The sequence below is a fragment of the Dipodomys ordii genome, unplaced genomic scaffold (assembly GCF_000151885.1).
Source record: "Dipodomys ordii isolate 6190 unplaced genomic scaffold, Dord_2.0 Scaffold155, whole genome shotgun sequence".
Taxonomy (NCBI): Eukaryota; Metazoa; Chordata; class Mammalia; order Rodentia; family Heteromyidae; genus Dipodomys; species Dipodomys ordii.
This window is the reverse complement of record NW_012267371.1, coordinates 2,459,837-2,478,445: the sequence shown is the minus strand read 5'-3', so window position 1 is coordinate 2,478,445 and position 18,609 is coordinate 2,459,837. Positions and strand designations below refer to the sequence as shown.

General features: G+C 46.9%; 1 protein-coding gene across 1 annotated transcript in view; it reads right to left on the bottom strand.

Moving 5' to 3' along the window:
* Positions 1-18,603, bottom strand: part of Pde1b (phosphodiesterase 1B, calmodulin-dependent) — a 28,496-nt gene extending 9,893 nt beyond the window's left edge. Inside the window, exons 1-4 of the mRNA XM_013032516.1 lie at positions 18,455-18,603; positions 18,218-18,340; positions 1,604-1,717; positions 162-344 (exon numbers count right to left, since the gene is read on the bottom strand). Coding sequence (XP_012887970.1) covers positions 162-344; positions 1,604-1,717; positions 18,218-18,327 — 407 coding nt within the window. The 5' untranslated portion in view covers positions 18,328-18,340; positions 18,455-18,603. The remainder of the gene's footprint in view (positions 1-161; positions 345-1,603; positions 1,718-18,217; positions 18,341-18,454) is intronic.
* Between the last annotated feature and the right edge of the window lie 6 nt (positions 18,604-18,609).

The window sequence follows — 18,609 nt, the reverse complement described above, 5'->3', positions numbered from 1 at the left end:
TCTATAACATCTGGGGAGTAGACATCTGATCAAGTAAGTGGATCTAAATGCATAAGCCATGATCATGGAATCCTATGGCTGGTGAAGTCTTAAAGAAACAGAGAGGCTGAAAAGAAGAACACAGTAGAGGCAAAGGAAGACCAAGTACTGGCAAACCTTACCGCTCCACGAAGATTCCAGCCTGCACAGCATGCACAATGCTTCGGAACTTTGGCTTCTCCTCTGCCCTGCGGCCTTTGGCTCGGGTCTGCTGGGTGAAGGTGGAAGCCAGCCAGTCCCGTACCTCTGAAGGTACAGCATCTGACCGTAGCTCCTGCAGCTCGTCCTCTGTATCCAAGATTTGCCTGGGATCCAGAAGGGAGAATCATAGGAAAAAAGATGGCATGTGTTTCCATAGTCTAGAGATCCTGCACCCAGCCCCAGCCCAAAATAAGTAATGTTCCTACCAGCTTTCTCTGTCATGCTCTTCCTCTCCTTTCTCTTACTATATCTGTGTGTGTGTGTGTGTGTGTGTTTGTACACACACGTGCACACACGCCAATCCTGGGTCTTGAACTTAGGGCCTGGGCGCTCTTTCTTAGTTTTTTTTTTTTGCTCAGAGCTAACATTCTACCACTTGAGCCACAGCTCTACCTCCAGCTTTTTTGGTGATTACTTGAAGGTAAAAATTTCCTGGTCTTTTCTGCTCAGGCTGGCTTCAAATCTCAATCCTCAGATTTCAGCCTCCTTAGTAGCTAAGATAATAGGCCTGAGCCACCAGTGCCCAGCCTCTTACTATATCTTTTTCTGTCTGGATTGCTATCCAGCTTCTTCTCTACACACTGTGTGAGGTATCAAAGAGCCTGTCTATGACCACATTCAAGCAGGCAATGAAGTATCATCTGCCAGAGTGTTACAGAATAGAACTGTCCAGTAGACATAAATTGCAAGCCATGTACATAAAAAATTTAACATCCTAAGAGTTACATTAAGAAGACAGAAAGAAACTGATTAAAACTTTTGTTTTCGTGATAAATTTTATTTAAATAAATACCTCCAAAATATTATCATTTCAACGTAAATCAACATAAAATACATCAATGACAGATTTTTACACTTTTTTTTCTAAGTCTTCAAAATCCGGTGCGCAATTTACATGCATTATATATGTAAATTATTGCCACATGGCAAGTACTCATCAGCTCTGTGGATCAGAGGCTCCCAAATTGGCCAGCACAGGTCTAGAAAGGTCTTCTACACTGGGAAGGTTAACATTAGATGTGCTTTAGGGTTCCTTCCAACTCTGAAATCATTTTGTGTGTGTGTGTGTGTGTGTATGCCAGTACTTGAGAGCTTGAACACAGGGCCTGGGTAATGTCCCTTCGCTTATTCTGTTCAAGGCTAGCACTCATCCTCTCCTCCACACTTCTGGTTTTTCTTTTGCAGCACAGCACGTCTCTATACCTCTTCCTCTGCTCCTCTATCTCAGCTCAGAGCCCTTTCTACCTATCCTATCCTCTCTCTTTCTTCCTGTCTATTCCCTCCACACACCCCTCATCTCCAGCCTTCTGGAACCCTGGCTACCTGCTAGCTTTCTCCTTCTCTGTCTATAGGTCTCTCTCACCGTGTCTCATCAATATAGACGGCCTCCAGTAGAGATGCTGTATATTCCAGGTTTTTCTTCAGCTCCTCAATGTTTACCTCCCCATTCTCCAACTGTTTCACCATGTAGCGCAGCCTGTGGGGTGTAGGTACAGACATCCTGCTTAGATACTGTTCCCTTGTCAGGAAACCACCAATAGGGGACACTCTACAGAAACATCCTCAGTCTTCCATTCACTCGTTAATAATTTGAAAATGAACAATAAGCAGCTAATGCTTTTCCTCTGGGGCTGTAGGTAATGCCTGTAGTACATTCTCTCCCCACCCCCACAAAGTTTAAGTAAGCCCAGGCTTTTCTGACCCCATCACGCCATCTACCATCTGATCTCTCCACACCGCCCTCCAACCAGCAGCTTTTGCAAACTCTTGTTTAGACTGCCTGGGCCCCACAAAATCAGGCCGATACAAGCCACTACGGTAATGTTTGGGAGATGATTTGTTAAATAGTCTGAACACTGACCCACAGGAAGGGGCTTTGGGATTAACAGCAATGAAAACAGCCCCCTGGGATCATGGCAGGGAAGGGGAGCATGGCCCCAGCCCCTCTGTCCCTGGCAGAGATGGCAAAGACACAGAACAAAGCCCTTTCTGAATGCTTTTGCCTGGCCTCACTCCATGCAGGCAGAGCTAATGGATTATGATTCCAGAATCCATCAGCCAGGACAAAGCTGGTTAACCCCTGCCTGCCTGGGCTTGTGACACACGGAGAGAACCTGGCCCATTCTCTGCCAGCGGTCAAGTCCAAGCTCCTCCCAGGCCAAAAGCAGTGAGATAGCTCAAGGACTCTCGACTCACTGGATATTTTGCCTGAACCGACCATCTCCTCACATTTTACACGTACAGATCTGGGGTGCTGAGGGGGGTGGTTAGGAATTAACTGAGAGGTTTCTCAGAAGTCTAGTAGTATATCCAGTTCAGGCAGGCAGTCACAAAGCAAATAAAGCTCCTCTAGTTGTAGAGGGTGATTTAAAAGAGAGCCACAACACAGTCCTTCTTCTCTGCTCTCTTCACCCTATCCCACCTCACCTGAAGCCAACTCAAGGGTGAAATGGAAGCAATTATAATCCCCCCTGAAAGGGGCTTCAGAAACCCAAGGTCACCCTCTGAGTCAGAGAAGAGAATGAGTCAGGAACCAGAGGCTGAAATTAGCATCAATTCCCAGGGATGCTGGGGGGAGGGAGAGCAATGGCATTCCTGAACAGAAGCAGCTCCAAAATCCGGGGGGGGGGGTCTCAGCAACTTTGGAATGGGAGGGGATTTGCAGCCCCAGTAAGTATCACAAGCCAATTCTCATATCAAAGCCCAGCAGCTCTGGCCCACATGTCTGAGAGCAAATGGGGCAGAAGGGAATGGGGCAGAATGGGAGAAGGGGGAGCAGAAGTCTTCAGCGGGCTACGTGCATCCGTCACATCTCACTTCCAGCTGCCTCCCCCGCTGCACTGTTCCATGTGGACCCAGCAGGTTGTTTAACAGGAAGAAAGGAAAGAAAGATTAGGAAAGCCAGCCTCACTCCTGATTAAGTAGGGAAGGAACAGAGAGAGAAGCAAAACATAGAAGGCCCTCCCCAGCCCAATGAGGTACACCCCTGCCTTTGAGGCCCAGGTACTAGATGAGTCTTCCATCTCCCTGTCATGTCCCTTCTCCCATCATGACCTGGGACCATGAAATTTAGGGATACACAACACAGAAAGAAAAAAAGAAAAAAGACCTCCCCTCCTGCCTATGGTTCCATCTGTCCCCCTTGACACCGCCCATCCTAATTTTCCACTTCAGTCAACTCTTCTACAACCCCAAATTCCATCCTCAAGGGTCAGTGCCCAACCACCAAAGTTGTCCCAGTTCCTAAACCACCTCTTAAAGCACTCATCCATCCCAACACTGGCTCCCAAGTGAACAGCCACACCCACACGGGTGCTCATTTTCATACATTTGCATAATCTCTAACAGTGCTGCCAGCTCCACTTTCTAAAAAGCATTTTTTCTCCTACATTATCTCATTTTATCCTCACAATGGGCCTATGAGGGAGGGAGGGGGAGAAAGAATTGCAAACTACATCTCCAATGCAAAAAAAAAAAAAAAAAAAAGACTCAGGAGAAAGCTTTGGCATCAGATGCTTTTCTGCAGTCTGGAAGGCTGGAATCCTAGCTTCAAAGCCACCTCTCCCTGTGGTGAGTTCCAGGGAAAGTCACCAACTTTTAATCAGCCCTTATTGTAAGGTGGCCTGGAGACTACCAGCACACCTGTCACCTTGGATACCTGTTAAAATGTAGATTCTAGACTTTGATGCACACCTACTGAATCACGACTTCTGGGAGAATAGTTTGCGGGGGGGGGGGGGTACACTGAAACTGGGGCTTGAACTCAGGGCCTCACATTCTTGTTTAGCTTTTTCACTCAAGGCCAGTGCTCTATCATTTGAGCCACACCTCCACTTTCTGAGTTTTGCTGGTTAATTGGAGATAAGAATCTCTAGGATTAGCCGGGGCGCTGGTGGCACACGCCTGTAATCCTAGCTACTCAGGAGGCTGAGATCTGAGGATCTCGGTTCAAAGCCAGCCTGGGCAGTAGAGACCGTGAGACTCCTATCTCCAATAAACCACCAGGAAACCGGAAGTGGTGCTGTAGCTCAAGTGGTAGAGCGTTCGCCTTGAGCTGAAGAGCTGAGGGACAGCGCCCAGGCCCAGAGTTCAAGCCCCACGACCGACCAAAAAAAAAAAAAAAGAATCTCTAAGATTTGTCTGTCTGGGCTGGCCTCAAGAACCTTCATCCTCAGATTACAGGAGTGAGCCACCATTCCCACAAGTTTATGCTTTAAACGAAAAAAAAAAACCACTCCAGACGATTCTAGTTCATTCTAGAGTTTGAAATTTTTTACTGTAGTGCCTCAGTTTCCTCATTTGTAGAACAGGATGATAATCAAGTAGCCTTACCTGGCTATGAAGAGAATTAAATGAGGATTAAATGTAAACTCACGCTTACAATCCTACCTACTCAGTCGATTGAGATCTACAAAGCTGGAAGTAGAGTTATGGTTCAAGTAGTAAAGTGCTAGCCTTAGTATAAAAAGAATTCAAGCCCCAGGATAGGCATGGGGTGGGAGAAAAGATAAAATGAAATATTATGTGCAAAAGAAGTGGCATGTATTAATGTTCTCTATAAATAGATTTTGAGTTGGAATTAACTAACTAGCATCATACTGGCCCCACAAAGCTTATGTTGCACTCCTTTGAAACCCAACAAGCACCTGCCTGCTCTACCCCAGTCCAGCATAAGAAAATACAATCTGGCCGGGCGCTGGTGGCTCACGCCTGTAATCCTAGCTACTCAGGAGGCTGAGATCTGAGGATCACGGTTCAAAGCCAGCCCGGGCAGGAGAGACCGTGAGACTCCTATCTCCAATAAACCACCAGGAAACCGGAAGTGGTACTGTGGCTCAAGTGGTAGAGCGCTAGCCTTGAGCTGAAGAGCTGAGGGACAGTGCCCAGGCCCAGAGTTCAGGCCCCACGACCGGACCAAAAAAAAAAAACCACTTATGCAAAAACTCCAAGAATCTGGCATGGGAAAGGTCCCCTTTCCTGTAGAAGTAGATGCTCAACCCCAACCAGTCCTCATTCAGCCCCAGGAAAAACTAGAAGCTTTACCACCTACCAGCATTACTGTCTCCTTTATCTTCAGTCCCTGTCCCAGGGAAAAAGCCATAGGACCTGACCCCTATTGTCTTCTAGAGGCCCCACTGTCCTCCAGCCCTAGGAAACCAGCTGGAAGATAAGACTCCAGCTGTTAAAAAACAAACAAACAAAAACCAATTCTTCAGAAGAGCCCACCTTTCCCAGTTCCCACCACAGGTGACTGATGATCTTGGGATTTCCATAGATCCCTGCCTCTATTTCCAGTATTCACACTCAAAAACAAACAAAAAACCCTACTTAGGAGGTTTGGAATAAGGCAGTCTAAAGTTAGAAGGCTAATTTGAGTTCTTAAAGGGCGTGCGTGCATGTGTGCCTCTGTGTGTGTGTGTGTGTGTGTGTGTGTGTGTGTGTGTGTGTGTGATTTCAAGGGAGTGTGAGGTCCTAAGAATGCTTTGGATCAGGAAAGGAAAGTATGGGAAACCCTGTGAACTCATTTGTCATAGCGAAAAGGAAGCAGTAAGAAGGAAAAGGAGATGAAAATGGAGGATAATAAGGTAAAGAAAAGACACTAGAAGCCGGCTATTGGTGGCTCATGCCTACAATCCTAGCTACTCAGGAGGGTGAGATCTGAAGACTGTGGTTTGAAGCGAGCCACTTTCCAGGAAGCTGACTTTTCGGGCAGGAAAGTCTCCAAGACTCTTCTCTCCAATTAAACAGCAAAAAGTTTGAAGTGGAGGTATGGCTTAAGTGGTAGACCACCAGCCTTGAGCAGAAAAGTTAACGGACAGTGCTTAGGCCCATCAATCTCCATTACTGGCATACACAAATATACACACACACAAGTGTACAAATTGGCTCACTCTCACACAAATCATACAGAGATGATCAGGTTTAGATCTTTCCCCTACAACAAACTAGAAATGGTGGGTTCATAGGCACGCTCTTCTTCCTTCCCTCTCCTCTTCCCTGGCACCTACCTGAGTATGGGGCCCTGGAGATGGCTCCTCTGAACAGGAACAGGACTTGCCATGGAAATCAGTTTCCTGCTTCTCAATACCAAAACACTGACCCCAGGGACCAAAGGTCCCTATGGGGGAAACAACTCTCCAGACCTCAGCTTCCTCCAGTTCCCAGGAGAACAACTGCGCGACTAACCAGATGCTCTTTGGGGTGGGGAACTGGAGGGGCCTGGACAGAGGAAGAAGGGAGTGAGGCAAGACCCAGCCTACAGGAACTGGGTGAGAGGCCGCGGGAAAAGTTTCACATCTGAATCAGACTGAAAACAAGAATCTGTTGTCAGAAGAATCCCAGAAAGGACAGAAATAGCACGGGCCAGCCCCTTGCTCTCAGGAGGTGGGGCTCTTCTTTGGGAAAAAGGGATTACCAGGCTGCTTTAGGATGCACAGGACAAGGAACTATCCCGAATCTGCCACAGAGAAATCTGTCATGGGAGAGAAGGGCCTGCAAGGACCCCTTAGAGAGGCTAAGCAGATTCAGCTCCCTCTCTGAGTCTTTTTCCAAGGTCATTTCTTCCAAGTGAGTCTTTAACCTACCTGAAAGAATGGAAGTAAGACAGGAGGATGGACTTCCCACTGATAATTAGAAGCTGTAGTAAAAGAGCTCCCTGAAGCTAGGAAACAGAACCTTATGTAGACCAGACACTGCTTCCGAAGGGAAAGGGTCCCCAACTCCCAAGCAGTGAATGGAAGTCAGGAGAACTTTGTCCATTAAAAAAAAAAAAATCAAGGCTGGGTGAGATGGGTGAGGCCTTGTGTTAAGGGTGGGGGGAGAGTCTGAGTAATTTGAACATTTCCAGCCCCCAGTTTTCTCATCTTAAAAGTAGAGATTGGTGAGTTAACTATAGAGAAGTCAATCCAGCCCAGAGGTAGAGGAGAAGCGATGTATGGCTCAGGAAGCGAGGGCAGGGGTCGGGGGGAGGCCCCCAGAAAAGTTTAAGGGCCAAGACCCCCTTCTACCACCTCCAGACTTTGATCTCTCTGGAGCTGGGGAGGAAAAGACCCGTTTTTGCAGCGCAGAAGAGGACGTGCGCACACAGCCCCAGCCATCTCCCTATTGGCTGTGAGATGACATCACCAACACAAGCTCATGGGGGCTACGATTGGTCAGCTGAAGTGCTGGGCGGGGCTGAGAAGGGCCGATGGTGGGTGAAGCTCCCTGCATCCAGTTGCAAAGAGAGTTGCCGGTGTACATGTTCTTCGCCTGGATGGAGAAGGTGCAGGGCTGGGGGGGGGGCGGGGTGGAAATGAATATGGCAGGAGAAAGGGAAATGAAGAAGAAACGTGCCATAAGCTGGATTTTATGGCAGGAAGTCTTCTCTCTCAGTCCTACCTCTCAAAAGCAAAGAGAAAATCAAAATACCCTGTCACTGTGCCAAAGCCTTGAAGGATAATAAACAAATGAAGTTTGGGAAGCTGCTGTTTCTCAGCTCCACTGAGCACTGGGATGAGTGGAAATGGACTTCAGTGATAACCAAAACAATGGAGGTTAAAGACCTACAAGCTGTTTTCCAGTGAACTCCCGTGGCCTTGAAACCTGGCTGCTGCATATTGTCAAAGAAAGGACTCTCTCTCTCTCTCTCTCTCTCTCTCTCTCTCTTCTTTCTTCCTGTCCCTCCCCCCTCCAGGTTGTGCTAACTTCAACCCTCCTATTGAAAGGTAGAGCTTACACTAGAAGAAAAGAAAATCTTGTCTTCCTGGATAGAATCAAAGTTGGTTGGACAAACAACGCTGCGCTCACCCACATACCCATGCTGCATTGCTCATTCTAGCCTATGATCATTATCTCTTTCTAACAAGAAGGAACATTAAGCAATAACTATTAATCCTTTCCCTAGGAGAAAAACTTTCACATACTCACCCATACATATATCTATACCCTGAATTCTACCTTTGACTGAGCTAAAGAATCTGTAAACCTAGCTGGGTGCTGGTGGCTCCCACCTGTAATCCTAGCTACTCAGGAGGCTAAGATTTGAGGATTGAAACTCAAACCCAGCCCAGCAAGAAAGTATGTAAGACTCATATCACCAATTAATAATGACAAAAAAAAAACAGAAGTGGAGCTGTGGATCAAGTGATAGAGCACCAGCCTGGGGTGAAAAAGGAAAAGCCAAGTGAGAGCACATGGCTATGAATTCAAGCTCCAATACCAGTATACATACACACACACACACACACACACACACACACACGATCTGTAATCTGACTAGAAGGTAAAACATAGATGTGAGGATCCAAGCAAAGGACTCAGCATCACTTTTCCTTTAGCTCTTAAAATTAGATTTAAAAGAGAAAGGAGCCCAACCACAATGACTCCCTCCCCAGGCAATGCCCACCTTTCCCCACTGTGCAGAGAACTAAGGATGGGACATTCTGCCTGTGGTCATAGAAGAGAGGAATGCATTGGGTAACATCTCAGAAACTGAATGAAAACATCTATGTTTAATAGAAACAGGACATGAGTTAAAATCAGAAGAATTTGCCTACATTCTACTATATGTGAAGTCACTCTGAACTCTAATTTCTAAAGTGAGTAAATTAATATACCCTTTCCAGAAAGCTCACAGGGAACCAATGAAATGTCGCATGAGAGTATTTTGGAAACAATAAATTGATACATGAATGCAAGGGATTATTATTTAGTTCAATCCTTTAATTAGTTCAGTAAATACACACTGAGAATTCTCCATTAACAAAATCCATCTAGGGCCCAAATGATACCAGGGTTTCTCTGTGGAAAAAGCTCTGGTCTCCCTGTCACTACAATTCCAGATGCCTAGGGCTTCTCTCTGCCTTCCTATTTCAAACCAACCAGAGAGGCCAAGGATTTTGCAGAGCATGGAACTTCAGACCCAAGAGCACTCAGCCCTTAATCTCACCCAAGCTATCCTGTTTCCCCCACTCCAGTGGCTTTCTATGGTAATACAAGCAGCCCTGATTCTGGCAGCTGGCTGGGCAGAGTGGCGGGGGTGGCTCCAGAGATAAAAATAACCCCCCTAGTGGCAGAGCTGGAGTGCCATCCTGGGAGGCAGCAAGCCTCAGGTTGACATGGCAGCAGTAGTGAGAGATCTTTAGGCACTGGACTCAGGAGAGTGGCAGAGGAGGATCAAAACCAGGAGAATGGAGAGAGAGGAAGGAGAGGGGCAGCAGGTACTTTAGAAGGGAAGGAGGGAACAGGGGATGGGGGGAGTCTGTTTCCTCCACACTGTGTCTGAAGACAGTCTCTCCCAACATCCTACCCCCACCTCCTAACCAGAAACCGTTTCTAACAGGTGTTCCTAGCAACAGACCAACACAGTGGAGGAAGAGAGTAATCTAAGCAGTTTGATCCTTTAGCCAGAAGAATAAGAACCCAGGTGTCCCAGCTGGCAGTCCCAAGATACAATGAGTCACCTCTCCCTTAGATTTCAGTCCTTGAGAAGGGAGAGATTGGGAAGGGAAGGCACCAATGTCAGAAGATGGCAGATGGGAAAGGAGGCTCTCAGGACCCAATCCAAAAGAACTCTATCTCCAGCTCATTTGTCCACCCTTTCTCTCCCTCCCCGAGCTATTTAATTCTGCTCATTAACCACCTCCACATGGACCACCCCATAGCCCTCCTAAGCACATCCCAACAGATGTTCCCAGCAGATGCCCTGCTTCCAGGGGGTGGAACAGATGCTCAGGGCAGCCTGGGATGGGAAAGTGTATTGGAAGCTTGGCAAGGGAGGTCTGCAGGTGCAAGGGAGCAGCACACGATTCAAATCTGATTCCAGCACTACTCTCCATCCTGCTATCTATCTCTGGGCATCATTTTCCTCTCCCGTCACACATCACCTGTCCGATTCAGAGCCTGCCATATAGGCTTTCACAAAGAAAGATGCCTGGGCCTCAACTGCCAGGCTCAAGTTCACCCTTTCTGACTCGAATCAGTTCTAACCAGTTCTTGGAGGAGAAGAATAGCTTTCTTCTTTCATCAGAGAGAGGTCGCATTCTAAACCTCCAAGAATTTCCCATGAAATTCTCTTGCATAGCTACCTCTAATCCACTCTGCTGCAATCAAAGCCATAGCCAACTCAGTTGGCATTTCAAAGGGGAGCAGAAGGGGAGAGAATCGGGTGAGGCCAGAGCAGCTCAATTTGCCATATATCTTTCTGCCTGGAATGTCTGGATCTCTTGCTTTGTAGCGAGATGGTCAGGGATAGGGAGCCCTTGGCAACACCTCTGGCATGTGTGCTTATTCTGCCAGACCCAAGAAGTTTCCAAACAAAGTGGACAACAGAGGAGAAAATGAGAAAGAAGGGGCCAAGCGAGATGTGTAAGAACTGATCAACAAGGGAGGCAGGAAGCCAAGGGCTGCTAAAAGGAAAAACTTCCTAACCCTCAGTTCCTGCCTGCCAGAAAGGATCACCGAGCACACACACACATACACCCACCCACACCTACCCCCCCACCCCACCCCCACACACACTCCAGCAATCTACACTCTCTTCCCAGCCTAGATGGTGCCAATACCAGCTGGTAGCCTAATCACCCCACTGCAGCCACTATAATTATTTGCAAATCTAACTTCTCACTGCAGCTGTGGAATCAACCCACCTGAGGGGAGAGGTCGCCCTCCTGAAGTGCTCTCTTTCCTAACTCTGCTCCTAATCCCCAGGGCTCTCTGGATACACCCTGATCTTTTCCCCTGCCTCTTACAAAATCCCTATTATATCTCCCTCGGTGCCCTTCCACCAGGTCTGGGATGCTGAAGGCAAATCCTAACGACGTTTCTTCCCAGATGGGGATAAACCCCGCAGCTGCAGCAGGAACTGAGGGAACAGGAGCAGTTGCAGGATATGAGGTCTGAGCACTGGCTCTGGGGACATCCTTCCACTGAATGGATCACAACCCAGTCTTCTCCTTTTCCCTACTCAAGCCCTTCTTTCCCCATCAGTCCATTTGTACTCCTTGCTGGAATTTTTCTCCCTAGGTTTCTTGGTCTGTCTTGTCTTTTCCCCCTTAGGGGACTATCTCATTATCTAACAACTTCCAGTCCCTCCAGTGTCTCACCTCCACTCCACCTGCTGCCCTGTTTTTGTCCTTCTTTCTTTGCAGCTGCCCCGAAGAGTTGGAAAATAGCTACTCAACTTCCCATACCTGAGAAAATCAGTCCCTTGAGATTCAAAGGCAATTACTGCACTTCCTCCCCAGAGGAGCTGGGAGGATGAGGTCACTGGGCAGGCAGAAGAAAGGCCTTGTAGAAGACAGGAGTTGAGCTGAGACTCCTGCTAAGGCCCCAAAGGGTGCCTGCAGCAAACTGTACCCTATACCCCAGGGAGGGGAGGGAGGGGGGACTGGTCCCAGAGATTTTTTTCTGGCTCCTAGACAAGATGGGGGAGTAGGAGACCAAAGGTCAGAGGGACAGAGTAAGTCAAAGGAGAAATGGAACAAGAAAGAGGAGCAAAGAGAAGCATAGGAAGGAAACACAGCTGAAGAAAGATGATGGCAAAAGAGGAAAGAAGAGAGGATTCCTTCAAGGATTAAAAAAGAGAAAAAGAAGCCAGGCTCAGGTGGCTCACACCTGTAATACTAGCTACTCAGAAGGCTGAGATCTGACGATTATGGTTCAAAGCCAGCCCCAGACAAGAAAGTCTATGAGACTCTTCAAATAAACTACCAAAAAGCTAGAAATGGAGCTGTGGTTCACATGGCTCAAGGATAGAATCCAGGCTCTGGGTTCAAGCCCCGGAATTGGCAAAATGAAAAGAGAGAGAAGAGAGACGGAGACAGAAACAGAGAGACAGAAAGAGACAGAGACCAAGAGACAAAGAAAGACCAGAAGTGTTACAGACTAATTCTCCATAATTCCTTTATAGACTCTCTCAATACTTCTTTCAAGTTCTTTTTCTTTATGGTTTGGGATATAGTTGACAAAAAAAAAAAAAAGGAGGAGGGAATGTCTAAAGATGCCCAGGCTTCTTACCTGGGCTGTCAGTCTCACTATATCCTCAAACTCTTTCACTTTCCTCTGGGCAAAAGTGACAAATGTAGCCAGGCATGGTGGCATCCATTAATCCCAGCTACTCCAAAGGCAAAAGCAGGATGGCCAACCTGGAAAAAGCTGGCAAGACTCTATCTCAAAAAGAGAAAGAAATATAGGGCTGGGAAGGTGGCTCAGTGGTAGAGCGCTTGCCTTGCATGCCTGAGGCCCAGGGTTCAATTCCTCAATACCACATAAGCAGAAAAAGCCAGAAGTGGTGCTGTGGCTCAAGTGGTAGAGCGCTAGCCTTGAGCTGAAGAGCTGAGGGACAGTGTCCAAGCCCAGGGTTCAGGCCCCACAAGCAAACAAAAAAGAAATATAAATGAAAGGGCTGAGAATATGGCTCAAGTGACAGAAGACGTGCCTAGCATGGCTCTTTCATGCTGAAAAATCTCCAGGCTTCCTCATTGAACAGCCACTTTCCTATGAATAATATCAAACAAAAAACTGAAACTCTGAGAGATTATATATATAGGCTTCAGATCACACAACTAGTCATCAACAGCATGGAAATACAAACTCAAACTCCAGGCCCCCAAATTCTCTCTGTTATTTGCCTTCCATCTCTCTTCCTTCCCAATTCCCTCCAGCTACTAATTCTGGCTAGAGGTGTATAGCGTTCTTCCTTCAGTCTATACTTGATTTCTGTAGTTCCTAAACCTCCTCTTCACCTTACTGCAGGAATTCTCTACTCCCTGCCATCTCAGAGATGCTATGGAGTCCTCATTCAAACAAAACTGCTGGAGGAAAAAGAAGATGGGACACATCTGATGAGAGAGGGGAGGAGAAAAAAAAGCAAGCCAGAGAGGAGAGATTCCTTGAACCATAGTTTGAAATGGAGGAAGAAGGGTTTTCCTAGTGGAGACACACACACACACACACACACAAATTACTGCCACCAAGGCCTAGGATGAATGATGCTTCTTTTTCTCCAGAGGTTCAAGGAGCTATAATTTATCCTGCAATCTTCACAGCAGCTCCAAAGTTATAGGCAGAGAGAGGAGGAGAGCAACTTGATTTTGCAAATTGATAAGAGTCAGCTGGGCACCAGTGGCTCACATCTATAACCCTAGCTACTCAGGAGGCTGAGATCACAGTTCAAAGGATCACAGTTCAAAACTAACCTGGGCAAAAAAGTCAGTGATTTTATTATCTCCAATTAACTACCAAAAAGAATTAAAAAAAAAAAAAAAGAACGAGAAGTGGAACTGTGGAACTGTAGCACTAGTCTTGAGCCAAAAAAAAAAAGCGCAGGGCCTAGGCCAAGGCCGAGTTCAAGCCCCAGGACCAGGACAGAAAGAAAGAAGGAAGGAAGGAAGGAAGGAAAGAAAGAAAGAAAGAAAGGAAGGAAGGAAGGAAGGAAGGAAGGAAGGAAGGAAGAAAGAAAGGAAGGAAGGAAAAAAGAAAGAAAGAAAAAAGGTAAAAAGAAAAGAAAACTGGTAAGAGCCATAGAAGACTGCTCCTTGGAGGAGATCCTGCCCTCTGGATCTCCCCAAGATTGTCAAAAAAAAATTGTGTCACAAACAGAAACACAAAATCACACACATTATCCCATTCCTTGTAAGCTAACATGAATCCATACATCATCTCATTCAGACCTAGGACAATGTCAGGTATTCAGGTTAGTGCGTACTTTTCAGGCCCACTTATTATCACATGTGCCACTTAATAACATAAAAACAAAAGGGTATCCTTGGCAGCTCTGCCTCCGGCACTCACATCAACCTTCACAGACACACATGGATACATATAGCAGACGTTCACAATTTCAGCCTGGTGTATCTCATTCAATTTAAATACCATAGCTTCTATGTCCTTTCTATAGTTCATTCAATTCCAGGCTCTGTACTGAGGTTCCCAAACCTCAGACCTTTAAAGCATTACCAGCTTACAAAAAAAAAATCATCTTCCTTTCCTCCATCTCCATTTCCTACCTCCCTCTCCTGCATGGAGGTATATAGACACGCAGCACAAAATCAAGAGACAGAACTGAGCTTTATGACAACTGTACATATATTCATTCATCCATTTGTTTGCACCTTTTTTAACAGTATTTATTGAGTGCCTATTATGTTCAAAGTACCACCTTAGACTCGAGTGAAACAAAGATTAGCGGGGGGGGGGGGGAGAAATCCCTCGCTAGGTCCTCTGCTCTAATCTCAGCTGTTATGACCTTAAACCGTAGTGTAGGACATTGACCCACAGCCTTTGGAATTTGTGGGGGAGGGGAGGAAGAATATGTCTACACTGTCCCACAACAAAGAAGGGGAAAAATATATTCTATCTGTAAAATTCCAAGGTAAACTGGAGCAGCGAGCAACATTTGCACTGTCCTGGGAGAGAGAATTCATATGCATTTCCTGTGTATGTAAACTTCCCTCCCACCCAAAGGGGGAAAAAAAAAAAACAGGCTTAAATCCACCTTGGTAGAATTGTCTCTCTTAGGTAGATGTAGGTAGCAAAATGAGGACCTCACTGGACAGGATTAAGCCAGATTCTAAGCCCCATGGACCAAGTCTATCATGTCTACCACTGCAGCCCCATCTCTCAGCACATAATCTGGTCCAAGGGCCATTCATCCTGTTGTTGGATGAATGAAGACGCTGAGGCGGGAAATCTACCCTGCTCAGACTTTTTCTTGATTCACAAAAAGAAACACAGAAAACTCTTACTTCTACACTTTCTCCCTACAGTCCCAAAAGGTCTCAGAGAATGGCAGCTACATCATATCCTTCATCTTAGGTTTAGCAAGGCTGAAAATCATCTTGACCAACCCATCCTTTCCAGACTGTCTCTCCCAGCCTCTTACACACTTCAATTTATAGGGTTGCTTGATTAGAAAAAAAATTCCTAAAATAATAAATAAAAATCTCACAGTTGGAGACTTTTTCTACTTCATATGCTCCAGATTTTCAATTTATCCTTTACAGGGTTTTAGGGTGGGAAACAAAATCCCTACATGTTTTTCCCAACAAGAGACAGTCTTGCACCATTATATTGTTGGGGGTCTTTTATCCAGAAGCAAAAACACTCTAAAGAAGCCAGCTGCCAGTGGCTTACACCTGTAATCCTAGCTACTTAGGAAGCTGAAATTGAGAGGATCATGGTTTGAAGCCAGCCATGTTAAACCAGAGTTGATGTACATCTGTCATTCTAGGGTGATTGAGATCAAGAGGATCACAGTTTCAACAGAAAAGTCCACAAGACTCCATCTCATTGGAGGAAGTTGAGTGTGGTTGTATGTGCCTGTCATCTTAGCTACAATGGGAAACCTAAAACAGGAGGATCATGGTTCAGGAACATGCCTGGGCAGAAAGTGAGACCCTATCTCAAAAATAACAAGTGCAATAAATTAAAAGGGCTAGAGGCATGGCTAGGTGGTAAAACACCTGCCTAGAAAGCATAAGAACCTGAATTTAAGCCCTCATACCAAAAAACACACAAACAAAAAAAACTCCTAAAATGTGTAGATGCCCTAGATTAGAAATCAAGAGGGTAAGAGGAGTAGGATATATTGAGTAAGGGAAATCAAGAAAGATATATAGAGATAGATATATAGACATTCCATCTGTCTTCATTTCCATTCAGTACTCAGTCCAGAAATGATTGTTTGAAGCTTATTTCCAGACTAACAACCCCTTTCTACTCTAAGTCATGAAGAAAGAACTGTATTTCCATTGAAAGGAATTCTTCCTTATTCACCTCTTTAGAAACAATCTGACCCCAGAGAACTGGGAACTTCTGCTCAGCAAAAGCCTTGCAAAGAAAGACTTTACTTGCCTTTCAACTGATGGTCAAAAGCTCCCTAATATTCAAAAAGGCGATTTCCAAAAAGCCATTAACTTGGGATCTACCTTGAGATCCAGATCTTCCTCTGCTTTCAGAAAATGAGATTGAGAGACTACTTCTCGTGAGGAATAATCTTCTGGGTAAATCATTATATCTAAATTGCTACACTCCTAATAACCAGATTACTAGAGTGACGGCCAGAGTAATCAAATCAATAGTTTATAATCCTACCACAAAAGGCCACTCCTGCTAAGGCACCCATGAAGGCAGAGCTGCGTCTACTCCCTTCTCTCCCCAGAGTTCAATTCCTCCTTCTAGGATCCTCTGTTCTTACCACTGAGCACTTATCACACTCAAGGGAGAAACTGCAATTCACAATTCACCTTTCAGGAAAGACTTTGGGTTAGGAAGATGTGAGAGATGATGAAATGGTAAGAATCCCACTCTTCTACAGAGCCCTCCCCGCCCCCGACCTGGACCAGAGGCCAGGTGAGTGTGGCCAAACCACTAGTACCGTGGGAAGTCATCCTGAGACACCGCAAATTCTTCCATGTAGAGACCCTGAGGCTTATTTATCCCTGGCTTTTCATCCACTTCCTTACCTGTTTACCCTCCTTCCTCAGCTTAGTTACCATTAGCAGAGCATCATTTTCTATCAAGATTCACCCAACAAAAATCAATTCCCTCCGCTTTTCCATTTCTTCATCCCAGAACTCATTCCAAGGCTGCGCTTCATAGAGCCCAGCAAATTGCATTGGCCCAGAGGCAGCAATGGAGGGGGACGGAAGGTGAGCGTATTTGGATTCTAAGCCTTGTTGACCACTATGCTTCATTCTCCCTAAGGCCTCCCTAAGCAGGTAAATCAGACCCACCTGCCTGATATAAAGGCACACCCCTACCACCACAGATAAAGTACTTATAGAACACCATTACTGTCTGTATCTGCCCATTCCTTACCTCCTTCCTGTCTCCTTATCAGAACACAGAAAATGGAAGGCTTCTGTGCTTATTACTGGGAGTGGGAGTGGAATACTGGGAAGAAATGGAGTTTGGAGGCTGTGATTACTGTTTCCTCAGTAAGCATCCATGGTCTCCTATCTATTATAGTCTCTTTCCTGGGGCTTCGGGGAGTCATCTTAGGGAGAGGGGTAATTTCCCTTCTTCTCTCATTAAGAATCAACAGACTGTGGAGACTGCCCAATGGCAGCTGACTGGAAGGTAAACAGGGTACATGGCTTGTCTTTGACCAAATCCTGTCCTCTTCTGAGGGACAGGAAGAAAAGTTCTTTTCCTCTCTGGGACTGGTGCATGGGATACATGAGTCCCTCTTTTCCCCCCCTTTATTACTCCCCATATAAGCTCTGCTGCTCCTGCAGGGATGTCTCAATGTGCTCGGACATCCTAAATATAAACAAAAGGGCTTTGATTAAGCCTTTGCTAAATTTGCTCCTGTCAATCAATCTAGCTTCAATACCACCCCCTCTTCCAGCTCCCAGTCGGGGCATTCACCCCCTCCTCCAGATTCCAGGTGTGTCATTAGTATGCAGAATGAGCTTCTAGGCTCCAAAGACAGAGGAGGTGCACCCTCACCCCTACTCCCTGCAGGCTGGAGGAAGCCAAAACTAGGGATCCCAATTGAGATGCCTATGACCCACAGGTTGGCACAAGATTCCTATGACCCCCGCCCCCCCGGGCACGCAACGCTGTTCAATCACTGCACACCTCCATGACCGGGGGACACACGTGTACATGCATGTGTTGTGTCTCACATCTGCACCACCCTGCACGGGGTCCGTGTGAGTCAGCCTGGCACCTCCTGAATGCTGCCCAGCCTGCAGCCCTGCCACACCGCTACGTGTGTCACCCGAAGGTCCACAGGCACAGGCACAAGCTCAGCTTTGCAACTCCTAAGCCGGCTCTACCCGACACCCGCTGGCGATGCACATGCCTCACGCATGTGGCCTGGACACGCGTGTCAGGGCTGTATTACCTTGCACCTGCTAACATGTGTACCCTTAAGAATCCACCAGCTGGGCTCTAGCCGCCCTCCCCATACACACACACACACACACACACAGAGTCCAGCCCCCTCCCCCCTTTGCCTTTTATCCCCCCCCCCGGCCCAGCGACTCACAGAGACCGCAGTTTAATCCACATCTTCTTGCTGGGGGCTGACTTCAGCTCCAGGGGTGACGGGCAATCGGACTCCAGCATCTCTGGAGGACTGCGGGGGGACAGCTCCATGCTCAGCCACCGTCTAGGGGAAGAAGGGAGGGAGTAGACCACCCCTCAGCTCAGCCCCATTCCGTCCCTTCACCCGGAGACCCTGGTGGTCCCCCCTACCCACCCATCCAAGCCAGGCCCTTCCCACCTGCGGCTGGCGTGGACCAGCCAGGCCGGTATCTCTAGGCTTGGCCCAAGCTGGCAGCGCGGCCGTTGCTGCGGTTCCTTCTGTCTCACACCGCCTGGCTGAGCTCCGGGTTCCCTCCGGGTCCCAGCTCTCCGCGGGCGCCGCTGTCACCGCTG